Genomic DNA, 22,125 nt, shown 5'->3' with positions numbered 1-22,125 from the left:
TGTTTATTCCCTTTCTTTAGCTGTTTTATCTACATTGAATGTATGAGTAACCTTCTTCTTCAATTTGTGCATTTAATTTTACTTATGAGGCCTTTGTTGCTCTATGGGAGAAGATTATTAGACCACATCAGAAACTTTTATCAAAGGATTGTCAATTGTGCTATTCGGTCGCTAAATTTGTGTATTTGGGTGTGTATAGAAAATTACTATTATTTTTGAACGAGGATTAGCAACTGAAACCCTTTTAAAAAATTGTTTTGCACAATTGAGGCTAGATCTTATAAAGATTGAAATAAATGAATGAGAGGACCACAATTGTTTCCTGGCTTTCACATTTTTTAACTAGCTTTCTTTTCATGATGTTATCCAATTCTTATCATTTTGATGGCAGGATCATCAAATGGTATCGACGCGGAGACTTCAGGTGTACTTGCAATACATGGAGTTCAAGTAGTTATCACAGTGAGGAGTATAGTTGAACATATTTTACAGTCGATGTTGTGGTTGCTGAGGTGAGTAGTACAGTGTTTAATTCATCTTGAAATATTATTCAGTTTATTTATCTGTTCACCATTGATTATAAAACCATGGTTAGTGACAGGACCATCTCTTTGCTACAACTGTGGTGCAGGAGTAATCAGTAAACCAAAAACCTCGGAGATTTGCAATACGTAGAACCATTTAAATTAATTAGACATGTGAAATCTGTATAGTTTGAAATTTTTCTACTGTATATACGTTAGTTTGTAGTGATGCCAGACAATTATTTTGAAAGGTAATAAAGAGGTGAACTATTGTGATACATTATGTTTGAAAGTAATTTTTTGATTGCTATCTTAGCTCAACTGGTAGAGCACATGGTCGTCAGCCATGTAGTTGTGGGTTGACTCCCACAGATGGCATATAAGTTTAAGTCATTGTGCAAGAGGCTACGGATTGCATATACTCATGCAATTTCTGTACACATTTAAACTTATGTTTTGGGTACGATTTTCTATGCTATAGTAGGTGTTCACTGGCTCAGGAAAATCTATATACATTAATTTGAATTTATGTTTTGGATACTAATTCCTATGTTGTTGTTGTAGGTGTTTGCGCGCAAAAAAAATGAAATAATTTCAGTTGATTAACCAACTGAAACAGAGAAGGTATTGGGTACAGGAAAGAAAACCAAAGGTATGTGGTAGGCTAGGCTAGTAAACGGTACCTACGACTATGTCTAACTGCAAGTGCACAGTGTCCTAATGTAAGACAGCGCAAGCACAGGTCGATCCACAGGGACAACGAGAGTGTAGAGCTAATTCCAAAGTCTTACTAAACTGATTCAATCTAGACAGTAACAAAAAGGGGTTTTGTTGGGTGTCGATACGACTGAGAAGTTGGTAATGACAGAAATAGTAAAACAAGGTGCAAGACAATGATAAAGAGGATACTAGGGCCTTCAAATCCACCATTAACATGCACTATGTATTAAACTAATGGTGTTATTATTGTCCTTATAGCAGATAAGTGTAACGATCAAATATGTCCTATATCTAAGGTGTTTCTCCGATGGATAGTTCAATCACAACTAAGATATCTTTCCAAAGCATTAACTATCTTCTCAGGGCACAACTAATCTAAGGATCAATAACAGTCTGGTTAAGCTTGAGTTGCAGCATAATCAACACAGTGGGATTCTAACTACAATGGATACATGGCATACACTGTGAAAGCAAAATGTTGACGTACTAAGATTCAATTCTATGTTAAAACAATTTAAGCATTCAAGAACACACACAAAGTATGAATAGCACAATAACAGGCTAGGGCTTCATCTAAACCCTAGTTATTGAACTAGAACATAATTATAATGATAACAAACATAAACTACAGCTTGATGGAGATGGGATGGTCGTTCTGCATAGGTTGGAGAGAAAATGGAAGTGAAGTGAAGGTGGTGTTTGGTTCTGCTCGAATATGGAAGGAGATATGAGGCTAGGGTGTTAGGCAGGAGTAGCAAACTTTGATGTTCCGTGTGGAGGTGTCGTTAGATGCTTAACAATTATATCAAATCTGACGCCTCATATTGGAAACGGTTTTGGGTATAGGCTCTTGGTTTTTGTCTCTTGGAAGATCTTCTTCTAGGCCCAATTTTTCTTCAAAACTAATATCTCAAGCCCACTTCTAGTCTTTGAGTCTTGCAAACAACATTCTTCACTTGCGGATGAGGTGCAAACAACATTCTTCATTGCCATCTAGCGTGAGACTTTGTTGTCTCTCTTCCATTTTCACCATTTCTCTTCTCTTTTGGCTTTGCAATTCATCCAAGCTTTATTTATTACCTAAAAACACAAAATTAATTAGTACGAGTATTTATTCTTGAAAACGAAGAAAATACAGATTTGGGATAATATATGATTTTAAAGCGCAAAAGATGAGTTAATTGCCAATAAAAAGGTATAGAAATATGCAATATTTGGCACTCATCAGTATGATATCTTAAACTTAACACTATTTAATCTTATTTTTTCATAAACACTAAAAACATAACAAAAAAAATATATGCGGAGAGGACTGATGAAACAGGTGGCGCACCAGATGAACAAAGTGAAGCTACCATGGAAACAAGCAAGGGATTAGGTTCAGAAAAAAAAGAAGATAACGACTGGTCAATGGTCATCGAATCATATGGCGAGGACACGGAACTGCAAAGTAAATCAAGCTTCATGCCCACCACTCCGGCAAAAAAACAAAAAACACAACAAGTCACTAGTCCAGAAAGGGATGTAAATGACGTTTTTAAATGACAAATTAATTACGTGATTAAGGTATTACGAATAAATACCGTCATATAACCTGAAAATAGTGGGGTCCACCATTTAACGTAAAAAAACTGTCATTCTAAAACGTGGTAATTTAGTAGGTGTGTGATTTAATGATAGAATATTAAATTACAAAATAAATCCGTCATATACTTTAGTCTCTATACGCCCATCATTATTATTTTATCATGTTCCCAAAAATGGTTCGCCACCCGCTTAGCAAAATCCACCTGAAATGGTTAGCATGGTTAGCCACCAGCGTACTTGTCGTACGTCTTTCATACAGAGCCATATTGGTTCAGATCTAACGAACCCAAAATCGAAAGAAAACCCAAGAACAAAAAGAGCTGAGCTAAAAAAAAGCCTCATTTGTTTAAATAAAAAAAAGGCCCAAAAAGAAGAGCCCCAACTCGATAATAATAATATTAAACCTATCTTTCTCTCTCGGTCACAGTTCCTTCATCTTAAACTCATCGGAAGAAGGCGAAGGAGGTAATCGAGTAAGTTTCAATTCCTTCCTCATCTTTAATCTTTAAATTGGAATTGATATTCAGTTGGTCTCTCGATGTCGATCTCTTTTCTGTAAGATTTTTATTCTATTTTAATGGTGTTGTTAGGCATTACATTAGCACTAAGAAGAAGACGACTTCACGAATATTTTAAATGTTAAGAACCCTATCTCATACTTATTAGAGTATCAGTCAATTTCAGAAATTGTTTGGGTTTTTACTTCAATTCATCAGTTTCTAGTGGCAAGATCCATTTCAATTTAGATTCTTAGGGTTCTACTTCGATTCTTCAATTTCTATTGACAAGATCCATCTCAATCTTATTTGTTAGGGTGTATACTTTGATTCCTCAAATTGGGTTTCAGTCAGTTTTTAGAAATTATGAAGGTTTCAAGTTAACCAAGTTAATGTTTTGGCTTGCAGGCTCCAACACATGTGGGTGATTAATGAGGTATGTGCTTTACTTGATCATTATCTGCCCGGAGTTTATGAAACTTGATGATGGTGATGGTACACAGTAGTGTTAGAGTTTGAGTTGAGATTGTAGTGTTGTGTGTTGTTGAAAATTGTACTTCAGATATGGTTTTGTAAGATTATTTCTCCTTCTTTCTGATAGATATCACTTGTAGTACTATGAAAGTTGAAGTTGGTGGAGGTATTGATTCTACAACCATTATCCTTATATGTTTGTTGCTGATGGTTTTATGACGCTGATGATAGTTAGACATCATTTCTTTTATGGTGATAATTAATGATCAGTTGAGTTTGAATACTAGCTTCCTACAAAACCCCTGAGTTTTGGTCTCCTTCCGTCGTAGTTGATGTAGGCATTGCATGTTTTGTTGCTGCTAGTTGTGTGCATAGTTTTTAGAGTGAGATTGGGAAAAAAATATGAAAAGGAGAGTTGCAAAATTTATAAGCTTTTATTTGTATTTTAATCTATGGAAGATTTTCAGAGACGACTTCCTAGCACACAGACTTAAAAAGCAAGTAGATGGGCTTTAATTGTCATTCAAGGTAGGCTTGTATCTTCATAATTGTATGGTATACTATTATTTATGGGACTTTTAAGATTTTCTGTTGGTTATACTCTTCCATCCCAGTGCCAAGGATATGATGGACCTTTGAAATGGTTTGTGTTGGCGATTTTGTGAGTCGAACAAAACATAATGTCTTATTTGACTTTTATTTTATTTAAATACAACTTAATTAAGTTAGTTTTCTTTGCTTAACGCACAAATGCTGTTGTCTATCCTTTAATACCTGCTCATTTCCATGTTAGTCTATCCTGCTCATTGCCATGTTATTCATAGGTTTATTGATCTGGCCTTGCTTTATATTTGTTGTTTATGTTTTAGTCCAGATCTGAATTGCACCTAAAGGATCCTTGCTATTTGAGCCTTTTTTGGTTTCAATAATTTCATCTAGATGGCCGAACTTCCTCTGCCCATGTTATGTTTTCTTCTCGGGATCGGTTCAACATCAAAGTGGTTTACAACAAGTAATGGCTGTTGGATGTTGATGCAATCATAACTTAGGAAGGTGTTCCAATTGTCAACCAATTTATTGTTGTAGCCTGGGAGGTCAATGGCTTCAGGTAGCTTCTAAAACAAGTATAACTGCTGGTGTCTCACCATCACTGAATCCTCCTCCTTGGACAGGGGTTGTGCCTTAGGCAGTGTATTTATTAGTGCTTGAGAAGAAATTAGTTCATCCTCTACTACATAAGGTTTGTAATTCTTTAGTTCAAGTTGTATGCATGTACTTTGATCCCCTGGTTCAGTCTATGCTTCTGTATCCACTATATCTTTAATAGAAAGTATGTTGTTTTACTTTAACTCTGCAGTCTTTTAAGCTGCAAGTCAAATGCGTCTAGCAGAAAGCAGAGGCGAATCATGATTTCAACAACTTAAATTGAAGATGCGCGACTTCCAGGTATATATGCATCATGAAAATACACATTGTTTCTGATGATTAAGTAGTGCCATTCTTAGGTCTTGCTAGAATTAAATTCATTCCTCCAGTCTTCTTGCATAGCTCAATGAGTAGTTTTGATTTAATTTGTATTTCATCTGTGCAATACGATGATTTTAATCATTTCGTCTATGTAATTGATTCACATCAAGAAGTATTTAAAAATAACTTGGAATCTTGTTCTACAGGATATTGGGATCCCTATACCTTCGTATAGCTATTGTTTTTTGAACGAACTTCAGGAAATGAGCAGATGCAAGTGTTTATATTGATTTTAGAAAGGGAAATCCAGAATGCGATGATGAAACTATGGAAACTGCGATACAGATGGAGTACTTGGAGATAATTTAGTAGGTGGCCAAAAACTTTGATAAATCATACAAGAATCTACCTAATTGGACTGGCAGGATTAGTTGATAAGTTTAATAAATTGAATTCCGTATTAATGTTTTGGATGTTTATCCTTTTTTGTGTATGTGAGTTTGGGATGTTAATGTAAACCTGAATCCATATTTGAAATAAAATTAAGGTATATTAACTTTCAAATGAATTTTCATTTTAGATGACTAAGATAAATTGATTTAGTTTCAGTTCCTTAGCTGAATTAGAAGCAAAATCCCAATTTAGCTGAATACGGGGTCGTGCTGGAAAAGAAATCTAAGAAAATTGTGGACATTTAATAAATAGTTTTTTTTTTTTTTGCAATTAATTTAAAATTATTTAAAAAAAAAAATATTTTTTATGACATACATCCACTATTATTGTGTATTACATACAACAACCGTGATACTTAATAACACATTCTGTATGTGATTTTAAGGCACAAATTTTGTTCGTCATACTTAGTAACGAGTTTTTTTTGTCATTTATAAAGAGTCACACCAAATATATAACGGTTCAAACAACAGATAAAAACCGTGATAAATCATGTTTTACAACAGACTTCAACCGTAATTTACAGCCCCTTATGGACTAATGAGTGAGTTCAACTACATATACATGTTACACTTCCACACCATACATATTCCTCACCTGAAATATATTTGAGTTTGAGAATATATTCGTTTAATGTTCCACATCATACATATTGCTATACTTGACCTGTTGTTTTTGGTTTATGAAGGAGATGTCAATTCAGATGAGAATACACACTCAAAAAGCTCAAAGAATCCAAAAAAGAGTAATATCTATTCATATAATAAACTTTCACTTCATACCATATTTACTTTGAAACAATGTTGAATTTAAATATCCTGTCATTATACAGGAAAAATGGCTAGGCCAACTATCAGCACCTTCCGGATTTATGTCACATGACCGTAGGAGAAATTAAAATCTCTGGAAAACTGAGGATTATGCGTGCAGGGGTATAAAAGGATATAGATACAGAAAATATTTACCATTATTACATGATTTTAATGGATCGAACTGTAAGTATTTTTGAATATATTTTTACTGCAGTGGTCATAATCTGCCTATCCAATTTAAAAATATGATTTATATTATAGCAATAACAACAATCTATGCATACAATTTATTAGAATATGAAGTAAATAAGGATACAACATCACATGATCAATTTTCATGCAAAATGACTTTATCCATCTGCATGTCTTATTATGTATAGCTGAAATTTGTTCAAGCAAGATTAAATCCTTGAAATAGAAAAAGTATACAGTATCTATTGTGGAATAATGAAATTTGTTCAAGCTTTTTATGTATAGCCGAAATACTTAATATTTTGTTTATCAGGGAGAGCAAATCTTATGCGAGCTCACAACAGCCCAGTTTTACATGCACAGTGATAAACTAAGAGAGCATAACGTGATATCACTGAGGTTCTTCTCAATCATTGAATCATCAAAAGGTTATAGACCACTGTGTTCGGTTGTAAGACTTTATTTCAACGTTTCACGAATGTGAAAGTAGAAACTGAAGGGATCGAAGACATTCCAACATACAAATTCATCTTCATTGACCTAGATAACATGGATCAACTACAAAAAAGATGCGGGGATACAACCTACACTACATGTAACATTATTATCCACACTTAGAAATTCTTTGTGAGTTCATAACCTGTATATTAAATTTATTAAGTAAGTTATGTTATTTTTGCAGATGTCATAGGAAAACTGAGGAGGGTAAAAGGACCAGAAATAATTCGAAAGAGGTCAGATGTAGATGCCCGGAAAACTGACATTACAATAGAAAATGAACGGGGAACACGTATGACAATAGCTTTGTGGGGAGACATAGCCAACCCAATCCATAATGCAAAAACAATCAGGGAGGGTCAGAATGTGATAGTGATAGTAACCGGTCTAACAGTACATAAATTTTCAGGTAATCAAAACCAAAACCAAAACATGTAAACATTATACTTGGATACTAAAAATCTGATACCTCTCATACTAACGTACATAATGCCTCAGATAACTATTTCTTGAAGACATCAAAGGCGACCACGGTATATGTGGATCCGGACATACAACAAGTTCAAGAAATGAAGTCAAAGTAAGTATATATGAATATAAATACGATTGCAAAAAAGTGTTCATCCTAATACTATTACTAACCCAGTGAGGAAACATATTTGCAGATTCAACTCAAGTGGTTGTTATTGATAACAAAGAAAAGAAAATAGACCCTGGAACTGCCATAGAAGAATTACTTTTTGGAAACAGAATCACTGTGATGGAAGGACTTCAATTTCTACAGAAGTCAGACAATAAGGTATCACATATACATAATTTCAAGTGCAAGTGATTATCTATTAAAAAATATCCTAACCATTAACATATAATCATGTCAGGGAACAACATTCACGTTCAAGGCAACAATGATCGGTATTCTAGAACGATCAACTTGGTTCTACATGGCATATCCAAGATGTACCAAGGCACACCTCATGAAAGATGGAATTCCATGGTGCAAAAGTTGCGAGAAAAGAGTGAGAAATCCAGTTCCACGATACAAGTTGCAGCTCAAAGTTACAGACAATACCACACCAGCTGCAATAATAGTTTCGGGGCCAGCTGCAGAACCACTCCTTGATAATGTAAGAGTAGCTAAACTAATGGAAATCAACAGCATTAACATAGAGTTATGAAACACATTCTCACTTGAGCTCTAAGTACATTGCATATAATAAATAAATCTAACAGTTATATTGGAAAAACAGGAAAATATGGCAGAGAATGTACCTGAAATATTGGATACACTGGGAAGGTCATTCATATTCAAAGTGCATCTCACTGAGAAATCTTTTGGCTACAATAATTTTTCAGTCAGGAAACTATATCCGATAAATTATGATTTGGAAGCTAAATACGAACTCCGCAATATGCAACAAGTGACAAAATTCAAACACAAATTATAGTTCTATTCAGATTAAATTTCACTTGCAGGAAAAAAAAACTAACAGATTAAATTTGGATGCAAGTATTACCAACCAATGAAAGTGCTAATATGGATGAAGGTGAAAATATGGATGAAATAATGGCATTGGCGGACTTAGCAGCAAAGGGATTACAAAATACCAGTGACGCAGAGACTAGCAAGCATGGTGATAATGAAAAAGGTGAAAATATGGATGAAATAGGAGCATTGGCAGACTTGGAGGATGAGGCAGAAACTGGCCAGCATGGTGATAATGAAAACTTGGAGGATGAGGCAGCAAACACACTTTTTTTTTCATATTTGCTTATTTTTAAGACACCTTTATTATGGTTTTGGTACTTTCTTAGATTTTTGTTAAGACACATTTTTTAAGACACCTTTCTTAGTTTTTGTTAAGTTATGCAACAATGATTTTATTATGTTAAACTATTTCTTTATATTTTTGGATGCATAAGAACAAGTGTGTTGCTGATGAATTTGATATATGAATTTATTGGAAGCTGACTTGCTGCAGGGGAGACCTAGGGAGATTCCGTTGTGATTGTTTGCAGTGTTGTTCTTACATTGTTTGTTCTTTCAGCGGGTTGAAGATAATGACAACTCCACTGTTTGTTCTTGTACAACATGCGGATTTTGTAAGTGGTCCAAATTTTGTGTAAGCATGTACTTGGTGCATAATTTGTGATTTTTTGCAACAATAAACTGGTGGTAGCTATTACTATATTACAGTGCTGCAGTTGCACTGTTTGTTTTTACTTGGTATTCATATTGATTTTAACATATTTTTCTAACAATACTCATGTCATCCAGTGCTCATGTGGGTGTTTGAATTCTTAAGGTTTTCATGGTTCACGGTGGTTTAAGATTTTCATGCATATTACCATAGCTTTAGGAACATTACTCTGGGAATAGACCATCAAGTTCAGTCTATTTGCAATTGGTTTGCGGAGCCGCCCGGGCATAGCACGGACATAAAATATACTATTAATTAAATACTCTTGGTTTTGACATCCAACAAATATACCCTTATACAACAATAAATATACCCCTATCATTTGAAAACCTTATCCATTAAAAAAAAGATTACCATAATACCCTCATTTATAATATTATTTTCATTTAAAAACCTTATCCCTTAACAATTTTTTTTCTCTACTTAATACATTCACCACCACCACCACCATTACACCACCACCACCGCCGCCCCCCCCACCACCACCACCACTAACTAACTGCAACCACCACTAATATTCCACCACCACTACTCGATGCTATCTCCGCTGCTGCTGCCATCACCGTCGCCACCACCGCCACCATCAAAATTCGGTGTCAACAACCGAAGTTGATCCAGAAATTAAAAGTTCAAAAATAACTTTACTAATAACTAGAAAATATTCCAATTCAGTTGTGTCAATAATGGAAGTGGGATCAACAATGGAATTTGACCCAAAAAGATGGAACTCAGGAACAATGTTTCCAGATTATAGCGTCAACAACCAAAGTTGTTCCCTTTAAGTGGTATCAAAAATTGAAGTTGATCCACAAATAAGGGGATCAACAGTTGGAGTTGACACCATTATATGAGTTTGTTTCCTGAAAAAAAACAATAAACCTGGAACCTGCAAACTGACATATCCTTAAGAAACACAAGAACAACATTCATAAAAATAAATCAGAATGTATGTCATTACAAACATAACAAGTCCAAACCAAAAAGCATAAAAAAAACATCCAACTAGTATGAAACCTAAAAAAGGTACAAAAAAAGTTGTAGTGAATCAACATCAACACGTCAAGCCCTTTCGTGCTAGAGCAGTGAATCAAAAATCTCTGCAACAACCATCTTTTGGTTGCAACAAATAAAGTTTGACAAAAAAAATGACATATACGAATGAGTGAACTTGGCCTCAGTCGAACAAACATTATCTGACGTGGAGTCAGTCATGCTACCATTGCACCACAAATTCAACATTTGAAAAACTTTACAACTATAAAATCCAACAACATCACCACTACCATTAGTCGAATAACAAATACACAAACACAAACCAGAAAGAAATTAAACTATTTTTTTTAACAAACATGATTTAAAACTACAAGCATGACTATACTAATCCAAGGAAATGCTGTCAACAATAGGAGTCAGTAGTTGATCCCATAAAAAACGTCGTCAACAACAGGAGTTGATCCCATTTATGGGATCAACCACAGTAGTTGATAATTGTGAACTTGAACGTAAAGAGTAAGGTAACAAAAGTAGTAGTTACTTCAGAGTTTTATCTAAAACCAAGCACTGATCTTCTTGTATTTATCATTCCAGCTTCACTACCACCAACAATCACACAGAATATCCACCACCACCACCACAAAAACCAACACCATCACTATCTCCATCAACAATTTCAATATTCTAACCACACCACAACCATCATTCCAACCAGAACCACCACAAACTCGATTATCAATTACATCATTTCTTCCATCTACATCATCAATTCCAACCAAAAATACCACAAATCTACATCATCACTTCCACCGCTATCTCCATTATCATAAATTAAACTGAAAATCAATTGACATCGAAACTACATCAACAAACGAAATCAGATTCTTAAAACATTCCATCACCGTAAAATCAAGTAAAAAACCCTGTAAATTTATATTTTTACAAGTCAATACAAATGAAAAAAACAAAGTGAAGAAGAAAATAATCATTTACCTAAATCAATTACAAATCCAGAGAAGAATGAAATCCAAAATTAGGGTTGAAATGGGAATCATGGATAATTTAGTTGCAAAATCGAAATGAATCTAACATTTTTGATGCTCGAGATTAGGTTTTGGAGAATAGATTTGTGTTGTATCATCACTAGGTTTAAAGTGTAGTTGAATCATGTGAAAAATCGATCTAAATTGGGAGGTGGTGGTGGTGCTGTCGCCGGTGTATTTGGTAGTAGTGGGGTAGGAGGTGGTGATGAAACTGGTTGGTTTAACTGATTTTCATGGTGATATAGATGGAGATGATGGTGGTGGAGATAGAGATGGTGGTGGCGCGAAGGTGGAGATGGTGATGTCGAGAGATGAGTACAGAGAGGAGAATATTTCTTTTGAGATCTGAAGTTAAAAAGGAAAGGAAAACTTATAAATAGAATGAGGATATTTATGGTTTTATGTTAAAAATTACCTTCCATGTTTTTGGCTAGAGGTATTAATATAGTGGACAAGGGTATTTGTGAAGCCCATCAAAATAAAGGTCAATTATATAATTACCACAAGTTTCTTTCTTACGGATATGAGATCAAAATCTCCTTAATACAAGGAGGTAAATAAAAAACACCTCTAACCATAATTATCTTCACTTTGGTTGGTATTTTTTTAAACCATTGATTTAAAATTAGTTATTATATTTATAGCCACAGATAATGCTGACTAGATTTTATATATCCTCTAAGTAAACCTCTGAAACAAGAGGATGGGCTAGAGGACGTGAATCTAATCGCCTGCCACATAACCCTCACATCCTCTCTTAAACTTTCCATTGGAGATGGATTTTTAGGAAAGGAAACAAAAATCCTATGTGGCCATTAAAATAAGGACTCCACAATGTCCCATTAGAGATTCTCTTAGTGTAGGTCTCATCCTACTCTCTCACGCGATATAACCCACGGGATATAAATCATTTCCCTAATTTGGGGAGGGGTAAAATGAAATCTGATTACTACAAAAAGGGATGTCGATGTCAGTTTAGTAAATTGGTAAAATCATAGGAGATGATAATGATGTAAGTACCAAACTCGTCCATTACAGGCATCTTATTACTGATTACAAATATTAATGACGTAAGTACCAACTTCACAGGTTCCTAAAATGGGGTCATCCTCCTCTTGTTCATTTATTGATCTTGTCGAATGTCAATTCGGTCGGCCTGTTAATACGAGTGCTTCTGAAGTGATATATCCTCATATGACTTTGCATTCGACTAAGCTTCTAGTCATGAAGATGATTCCAGTCCCCGCATATCCTCTTCACACTCCTTATGATGTGCTAGAGACGATGAGTATATCTAGGTCGTATCATTCGGTTCATGATTATTCACCGAATGGTAGCGATAATGAGCTCAAGGAGAAAGCTGAAGACCAAAGTTCTTCCTCATTCGATTCCCGTAAGTACCTCTTTTATTTATGTTTCTTTGTTTGTTGTTGCTATTTATGTGTGTTTTTAGTTGACACGTGCCAGTCAAGATATTTTGTTGTGGTTAGTTAATGCGTTTTTAACTCTATTTATATGCCTATCTCTTTGGTTGAATTTCATATCTTTTGATATATTATTTTGCTTCTATCTCATCTTCCCCCCCCCCTTTTTTAGATCACTCTAAGCCTGTCACGTCGAGATCTTCTCCATCCTCGCATCGCTCGGTTCATTCTCTTGTTAATCGCTCCCTAGTATGTTCGTTCTTTCTCTCTTTTTTTTTGTGACAAGAGTTGTGTGTTTGCAGGATATGAGTAAGCGAGAGAACTCACGCACCAAGGCTACTGATTCAGATAGTGTTAGCGAGAAGCGGCAAAAGATGACTCTTAAAGTGTCACGCAGCGTAGACGAGGATGCCGTATTCATGGCTACTTCAGAGGATCCTGAGTTTCGATATCCTCATACTTTGGATGCTAAGGAGGCGGATGTTGACGATCGCGTTGTTTTAGTGCACGGGTTCTGGGTTTCTTCAGCTAAATCTACCAACTAACGTCGCATAGTTGAAAATTTTGGGCATATGTCTATGCACGAGAGGATGGATGCTAGTGCTTTGATCATAACGAACGAAAATTTGCTGAACATTGCGGATGGTCTTACCCATGTTGAAGAAGTCCCCATTGATCCGACCGTGTTGAAAAGGAGGGAAACCATTCTCCAAATAACCTTGCTTCTTCAATTTCCTATTCAGTGGTTATAAGGTTTAATGGACGCGGTCAAGGCAAACAATAACGCGTGTCATCTTCTTCCCAAAGAAATTGGTGAGTTGGAAAAGGAGCATGCACGTCTTCTGAAAACGACTGAGGCTAGGAAAGGAATATATGACCAGTTGATGGCGAGTGTTGGTAATGCTGCCACTGAGCTAAAAACTGCCCGGGCTCCCGTCGAGGAAGTTCGTTCGCGTCTGGACAAGCATAAGGCAGAATTTGCTGCTTTGGATGCTTAGTGATTGTTCTTAGTGTTTGTTTTTTGTTTGTTTTGTGTGGGTTTGATTGGGCAGCGACTTTTAAATTTGTGTATTATGACTTTCTGGAGTTTCTGGTTTTATTATTAATCTTTAGATGTGTATGTTTGAAGAATTTATTGTCATCATCATCATCGTTTTTTTATTTTTTAAAACAGTTAGATGGCGGTTAATGATCAGTTAACGTGGTTTAGTGTTGTTTTGCCTATAAAAGAAGATAGGTAAGGTACTTCGGTTGGTACATTTTTGATTTTTTTTTCTCTTCAGTTCTTTGTTCTTTTAGGGATTTGGAGTGCGGATAGCTCGCCGTTTACATGGTTATGTGTTATCATTGGTTGTTGTGCACACGGTGGTTACTCCCTTTGATAAGGGAGACGAGCTAGCGCGGATGTTACTTATGAAAGCTGAAGTAGAAACACTTAGGGAAATCAGGGCATCAAATAGGGCAAGCATCCGGACGAGTAAGCAATAAAAAACGTATTCGATGTCTCGGAAAGCCCGAGCATCCGGACGAGTGACGTTCCAAATTCAGCGTGCCTTGGATAATGATGTCTTCGCCCGCTATGAAGCTGAGAAATTATACCAGGAATCTACCATCATGATGATTGATATAGATCAGGCGATAGCCGATTTTCGTGCTTATGTAGCTCAGCTGGTGGTTCCTCGACTTCGTAGGTATGTCTTGACCCTATGTTCTGTGTCCGCCCTTATACGTTCTTTTGAAAAACGAGACGAACTGGCTCGTTTATTGGTGCTAAAGGATGAAATAGGAGTGTTTCAGATTCATATATTGGTTAGCCTTGAGAAGGCGCGCAGAGCCTGTGAGAACCACGATGAAACTATTAATATGGCGCGGTAGGCTCGACATCCAATAAGATTATGCGCGAGGTACATCAGGTGCTTGGGAAGGCGCGCGGCGCTTTAACCATGGCTGCTACTCAATATGACGAAGCACTTTTGATAATGTGAGAGGTGGACCAAGATATCACACATTGTCGTTCATTTATAGCAGAGCGATCATGAGCGAGGAAAGGAGAAAGGAAATATTTCATTATCTTTTTTATTATTTTGTAATCAATGCTTTTGAAATTATTATTAATGTTGGTGAATTTATTTTCAATGCTTTTGAATTCTGTGAAGCATCTTTGGAATGTTGCGCCCAATTGCAGTTATATAAACTATCTTGTTCATTAGTTTAAGGAGAGGTTTAGGTTTTGGTGTTTCAAGAGAGATATAAACATGGCAAATCGTGTGCGGTTGGTTTTGGAAATTAGGTACCTCAATCGTCTCCTAGAGGTGCTTCATATTGCGAATGATTTATTTATTATTGAGAATTCTTGTTGGCATGCACAATTGGCGGATGCTGACCAACGTATAATGGAGACGCGTAGTAGAGCTAAATGCCGGATATGGCGTTGCTCAGTATCGCGGATTCTGTCGCGAGTAGCGTTTGGAAACTTACTTTCAGTCTATTGGTGCAGGCCGCTCCATAGAGTCCACTACGCTAGCCCTAAACGATGCTCATGAGGCGCTTCGTGCATTATCTTGAAATTTCTTCTTCTTCTTTTTTTTTTTTTTTTTTGGTCTATATGTATGATCATATTTCCTGAAGCAAGAAGTATCATGGATCAAAATATTGAACATGCAGTTGGTGAACTACCTGTATCACTTAGGAATCAAAAGTTGGAGCTTCTACAAGCCACTGTGATCGGAAATGATCGTCTTATGCGAGAGTATGAGGACATGTTTGCGACTAGTCAAGCACAGCATTTTCATGCAATGGATCTGTATACAGACTTATTGGGCGCTTATCAAGTTAATCTTTCCGCAGAAGGATGCATTGCTTCTGGCTTCTGCCCAGGTATCAGGGTTATTTTTCAATGCTCGTTCACAAATGGAGTATTGGGAGCGCAAGCTGGTTGTTTCTAGTGGGCGGTGGAAGCGCGCACACACGTTTTTTTAATTTCTTTTTCCGAGTTGTATCATGCTACTTAGTTTCTTATTTATGTATCGTATATCTATTTTTGTTAATTGAATCCAAGGAAGGGTGCAATACTTGTTTCGTGTTATCCGCTAAATAAATCGGAACATTTAGCCGCGCATCTGTTGTAAGTTGTATTAACCTGTTTTATGTATGCTATTTCCGAGCTTTGCCATATTCGGAGTTTATTATATGTTTTGCGAGTTACACTCGGAGCCTAGTCATATTCGGGGCTATTATGTGTTTGGTGGGATATACTTGGAGTCTATCCATACTCAGGGCTATTATGCGTTTGGTGGGCTATACTCGGAGCCTAGCCATACTTGGGATATTATGTGTTTTTTAGGCTATACTCGGAGCCTATCCATACTCGGGGCTATTATGTTTTTTCATATTATACTCGAAGCCTAGCCATACTCGGGGCTGATAACGGAGGAAAAATATAACAATGTGATAAAGGAAAAACTTGATTTTATTCATAGTGGGCCATCGGCCGTACATTAAAATGAGTATTACGCATAGTAAGCTTTTAACCATTTACCATTGATAGGAGCCTTGATAAGGGACCCGTTCATTCCTTGAGGTAGTAGTATCCGCTTTCCGCGAATTTTCTGAGCATGAAAGGACCTTCCCAATTCGCGACAAACTTTCCAGCCTTTGCATCTCGTTGTACGTGCGGAGAGATCTTTAGCATTATATCGTATACTGTAAAAGTTTGTTCTTTAACCCTTTGGTTGTAGTGATTTGCTACCCTCTGTGGATACTTATCTGCGAATCATTGGGCCTTCATCCGTCCTTTCTCTAAGGTGTCAAGATGGGCGAACCTACTTACTTCGTCCGGGGTGGTGAGGTTAGCCATTGCCACTCGTGCTGAAGGAATGGCTATTTCCGCTGGTAACATTTCATCTTCCCCGTACACCAGAGAATATGGCGAGGCTCCAGTTGAGTTCCTCTTAGAGATGTGATATGCCCACAGGGCGAGTGGTAGCTGCTCATGCAAACTCCCGTGGTGGTCATGCACCATTCGACTTAGTATCCTCAACAATGTTTTATTAGTACCTTCTGCCTTCCCATTTCCCTGTGGGTAATAAACAGTCAAAGTGTGGAATTTGATCTCATATTGATCGAGTAAATCCTTGACATCTTTGTTAACAAAGGAGGTTTCATTGTCTGACCGGATGATCATTGGCGCACCAAACCGGCATATGATATATTCTTTGATAAATGCATCAATGGTGGTACCAGCGTAGTCTCAGAGGGGAATAGCCTCTACCCATTTTGAATAATATTCAGTCGCAATGACGATATATTTGTGCATTCCTGACGAGTTTGGGTTTATCGGCCCTATGATGTCGAGTCCCCAGCTGTGGAAAGTCCAAGGCGTGACGACGCTGTGTAGCAACGTGTGCGAGGCTCGAATCGGACCATGACTCTGGCATTGCTGGCATTTCCTCACGTGTTCTACTGTGTCAAACTCCATAGTGGGTAGCAAAACCCGCCTTCATAGAGCTATAGGAAAAGCTTCTGCATGCCTTGATGTTCTGCGTTGTGAGTCGTAGCCATTACCATATCTGCTTCTTGTTTGGATAGGCGGCGTAATACCATATTTCTGTAGCTTCTTCTGTATGGTATGCCTTCATTCATGAAGAAACGGGTAGCCTTCCATTGTATTTTTAAAGCGTCTTTCCTATTATGAGGTAAGCATTCGTTCTTGATGTATTATATATATGGATGTCTCCAATCTTCCATTTCCGCGACATATACCTCAGCTTGCTGCTGAGGTGCCTGGAAATCTTTTCACTTGTCTTGTACCTCTGCTTCCTGGATTGCCATATTTGGCCAGTAAACGCCCATCCTTTGTAGGCGATGATATAATGGCATTCCGCCTGTTTGTCCACAGGATTCCTCATGAACGAGGTACAGCATCTCTTGTGCCTCTTTTCTCCCAAAGCACTGTGAAAGTGCTCCTTCAGGTGTTCGACAATAGAGTGCTCCTTGATAAGCACGAAAGTGCGACGCATTTTCACCCGTAAACACCTTAGCTGGGACTCATTTTATCACTAATAAACTTGTTTTAAGTCTTTTCAAGGAAATAAGCTCTTATGGAGAAAGTTTCTCGAAAAGTGGTTTTTGCACCCCGGAGGACAGCTGCTAAACGGATCCCTACTTTGGATAAGGGGCACCTAAATTACTAAGGGGCACCTCAATTACTATTTACACCCCAGGAGGCCAACGGTTATTCGCAACCCATTTCTGTTAGGGGGAGTTCATCCCCTACCTTTCAAAATTGGCGGGAAAAGGGTTCATCAGAAACAGAATTTTAGAGTTCGTATTTTGGAGGCGATTCAGTGAGACTCGGTGGCTGTAATTTATTGGGAATCCTTGTTTAAGCTTAATATGTGTGGTATGGTTGTTTATTTTGGTTGGAATTGGATGAATCATCGAGATTGGATTGAACAAGGAGTTACGGGTTTTTCTCGAGAAAACCCGAGAGTTTCTGCGAAGGATTTCATGGAGTTTTGGCGAGATTAAACCGCTGGGATTGACTTGGAGTATCCTGTTTTGACTAAGCAGGAGTGGTAATGGTGTTAGAACTGAAAATATTGGGTTTTTCACGCGGTTTGAAGTAAAACAGGAAAGATATTGTTTTCTTGAAGATATTACGGGATTTTTGGTTATGTTTGGGAAGATTTCATGTGACCTGAGCGTGTTTGACACATGCTGGGATGTGTGGTAGAATGTTTGGACAAAGGATGACTATAACAGATGCGTGCAGGAGAAGAAAAAGGAAAGAAAATATTCCCGTGGTTGGCAGCGTTAATGAGGATTAGAATGGAGTTATTGCGGTGATTTTCTTGCTACGGAGAGGTATAAATAGTGAAGGGATATGCCAGAAGAAGGAGGGAGAGATTGGGAGACGTTTAGACACGACATAGCCGGAGAAATTGAAGTTACAGGGAACTGCCATTGCTGCTCCTGTGAAGAACACGAAGAATATTAGACACTAGGAGACAGTTGTAGTGCTTCTGTAACAGTTAGGTTTGTAACAAATATAAATGTTACAAACCCGGTTTTCTCATTTTTCCCTTCATTTTCATCTTTGTAAACACCCTTTGAGCAATAAATTATCTTTTGAGCGTGTCTACAACATGAGAAGCTAAAACCCAACATCGGGATAACGGAGGAAGCTGGATTTCACCACTGGGTTAACTTAATTAATTGTTCATTTAGTATTTGCTTTGATTTTTAATGAATTATGATTTATATTTACTACTCGTGACTTTGTTTGATGGAGCATGCTTAGTTCTAGGTAATTTTGATGCGCCATGCTTATGACCTACGCGTAATATTTTATGAAATCTACTTTGGCAAATAATACAGTTGATATTTCCTTTGTTTTGAGCTATAAATGTCTACAATTAATTTCTGAACCCCATGAACATGAAAAACAGTGGAATCCTGAGTCCTAGTAAATTCTTCATCTTTCTAATATATTGTATATATATTTTCTTATTTTTGGTATTTTTTATATTTAAGCCTAAAACCAATATCAACAATGTCCGAGTGAACGACAACCTTCTTACCACTATCTAAAATTCGATTGATTTTTGGCGCCGCCGACGCAGACTTGTTTATAAGATTTTTTTTAGGTTTTATTTTTATTTTTTAGGTTTTATTTTTGTTATTTTTTTACGCGTTTTGGTATTTCTTGTTTGCTTTTAGACTTGGAACTGAGCTAAATAAAAAGAGAAGAAGTGCTGAAAAGAAAAGCAAAGCCAAAGAAGGAAAGAAAAGAGAAATCCAAAAGGAGTGAAGAAGAATATTTTTGTATATAGTTATTTCATTTTTTATTAGATTTATTAGATTTTATTCATTTTATTTTTAGAAATTGTAAATAGGGTTTCATTTTTTGTAATCTTTTATTTTTGGACTTTTAGAACTTTATTTTTGGGACATTGGAGATTATTAATTTTAAAACCCTAAGGAAAGGTTAATTTAAATAAAACTGCTGCAGGGAAGGACGACAGTTACGATACTGTCTCGGCCCCTCAGGTTCGTACACTGACATAGGAATCGGTGGCCTGAGTCGACTTTAACGGTTCATCGCCCGTCTAGTACAGGAGGTAAGACTCTATCCACCCACGAATCCCCTGTCAGTGGGTTTAATTTTTTGTTGAGACTCTGTCAACACACACTCGTGCGCAAAAGAATGTCGAATTGGTATTACGATAGCTAACACAATGAATATTCGACTGAGCAACATGGGCATTATTCTCTTTATGACCATACTGTGAATAGTGGTTGTGAACGCCAAACTTTTGAAGTTTATGGTTCATACCACGGTGAGCCCAATTACTATCCACACGCGCATCGTTCATACGAGCAAGAAGATTATAATACTAGTTCTTCGCCTTTATAGGATACAATGAAAATTTTGAAAAGTAGTATGATCCTTCTGTTACTATTCCTTCTTTAGAAGAGTCCCACAGGGATTTAGCTGAACCGACATATAAGTTAGCTGAGGTGAATAACGTAGTTATGGACGAAAGGACTGCAGCAATGACTAAATCTTCTTTAGAAGATATCCTCAATAGATTAACTCAAAACTTAGATCCAACACTAAGGGAACTTTCTTTGGAAGAGACCCTTGAGAGGATAGCTGAGTCGACACGTAGACTTGAGTTAGAGATGAACGAAATTATTGCTCGAAATAACTGGAATTGCCAATATAGTGTATCCAATAATACCCTTGAGAATGAAGATAATTATTCACATAATCAAGATAACGAGGTTAGAATTGGTAACACTACTTTTTTAGATGAGGTTCGATCATTTTCATGTTATTATAATGATGATTATGATGAGGATAATATTGATGAAGAATCTGAAATATGTAGGCATAGTGATCAGGAATTTGTTACTCCGATTGAGCTTTATACTGATAATGTTATTTCTAGTACAGATCCAAATAATTTTTAATAATTATTCACCTATTCAAAAGGACGAGGATTTGACTAGAAATACCCCAGTTTTAGACAATGTAGTATTTCCTTTTTACGAAGCAAATGATGGTTTAGAGGAACGGGTTTATTTTGAGTCTAGCAATTTAGAAACAATAGTCTTAGACAAAGAGAACTCGTAGAGATGAGTGAGGATGAACCTGACTTGGAAGAATCAATTGACCATTTCCAGGAATTTGATGACCTAAAAATTAGGGAAGTTGTGACTAGTCATTCTCCATGTGCTTTAATTGTTAGAAAGGTCCCTCACTTGGGACTTGACATATGTGCCTTAATCATTTTATAAGATTATTTTCATACATGTCTTCTTGAACCTAATGATGTCCAGAAAGAAATTCAGTTGTTAGAAACCCATCCTATGTGAAAAAACGGGGGTCTAACAACACCACCCAATATTTCGCTTAGCAATCTATATGGACTAACTCCGAAATACTTTGCTAGAGAATCAACTAGACAGTCAGACTCAATCTAGATAAAAGTATCTCAAGGAGTTAATATCTATCTCTTGATTTGATTATTACTCAAGCTAAAAAACAATAGCGAGTCTTTATCAAATACAAGGAATGCTTGGACGGTACCAAAGACCAATGTCCAAGGATCAATCAACAACCAAAGGTTGGATTTCCAATTGATGATCACGAACGCACAACCTGTATTGTTTCAATTATACAAAATATAATGCGGAAAAAAAATAACACAGACACCAGAAATTTTGTTAACGAAGAAACCGCAAATGCAGAAAAACCCCGGGACCTAGTCCAGATTGAATACACACTGTATTAAGCCGCTACAGACACTAGCCTACTGCAAACTAACTTCGGACTGGACTATAGTTGAACCCCTATCAATCTCCCACTGATACAAGGTACAGTTGTACTCCTACGCCTCTGATCCCAGCAGGATACTGCGCACTTGATTCCCTTAGCTGATCTCACCCACAACCAAGATTTGTTGTAACCCAAAATCACAGACTTGATAATAAACAGATCTGTCTCACACAGAAAAGTCTATAAGAGGATAAATCTATCTCCCACAGATAAAACCTAGGTTTTGTTCCGTCTTTAGATATAAAATCAAGGTAACATGAACCAATTGATAATCCGGTCTTATATTCCCGAAGAACAGCCTAGATTAATCAATCACCTCTCTACAATCCTTCCTGACTACACAAGCGGATTGTCGAGAAATCACAAACAGTGAGACGAAGATGTTTGTGACTTCTTTA

The 22,125-nt window shown here is 36.7% G+C and overlaps 1 protein-coding gene and 2 long non-coding RNA genes across 4 annotated transcripts; 2 read left to right on the top strand and 1 right to left on the bottom strand.

Moving 5' to 3' along the window:
- The first annotated feature begins 3,267 nt into the window (after positions 1-3,267).
- On the top strand, positions 3,268-5,828 carry LOC113292866. Of its 2 annotated transcripts, XR_003331912.1 has the most exons (5): positions 3,279-3,304; positions 3,737-3,764; positions 4,677-5,042; positions 5,160-5,248; positions 5,476-5,828. It is a non-coding gene; the product is annotated as an uncharacterized LOC113292866 (long non-coding RNA). The 2 variants fall into 2 exon arrangements; XR_003331911.1 differs by having other exon boundaries at positions 3,268-3,304; positions 3,737-5,042.
- A 1,447-nt stretch (positions 5,829-7,275) lies between these two features.
- On the top strand, positions 7,276-8,669 carry LOC113295036. The gene is made up of 5 exons (XM_026543396.1): positions 7,276-7,321; positions 7,409-7,633; positions 7,890-8,023; positions 8,103-8,348; positions 8,472-8,669. The coding sequence occupies exons 1-5, from the start codon at positions 7,276-7,278 to the stop codon at positions 8,667-8,669; spliced, it is 849 nt and encodes a 282-aa protein (XP_026399181.1).
- A 1,798-nt stretch (positions 8,670-10,467) lies between these two features.
- On the bottom strand, positions 10,468-11,772 carry LOC113293193. The gene is made up of 2 exons (XR_003332113.1): positions 11,409-11,772; positions 10,468-11,251 (listed from the first exon to the last, which is right to left on the bottom strand). It is a non-coding gene; the product is annotated as an uncharacterized LOC113293193 (long non-coding RNA).
- Positions 11,773-22,125: the final 10,353 nt, after the last annotated feature.

This window comes from Papaver somniferum, chromosome 7 (genome assembly GCF_003573695.1).
Source record: "Papaver somniferum cultivar HN1 chromosome 7, ASM357369v1, whole genome shotgun sequence".
In the NCBI taxonomy this organism is placed as follows: domain Eukaryota; kingdom Viridiplantae; phylum Streptophyta; class Magnoliopsida; order Ranunculales; family Papaveraceae; genus Papaver; species Papaver somniferum.
The sequence above is the reverse complement of the archived record's forward strand: the minus strand, read 5'-3'. Positions and strand labels throughout refer to the sequence as shown.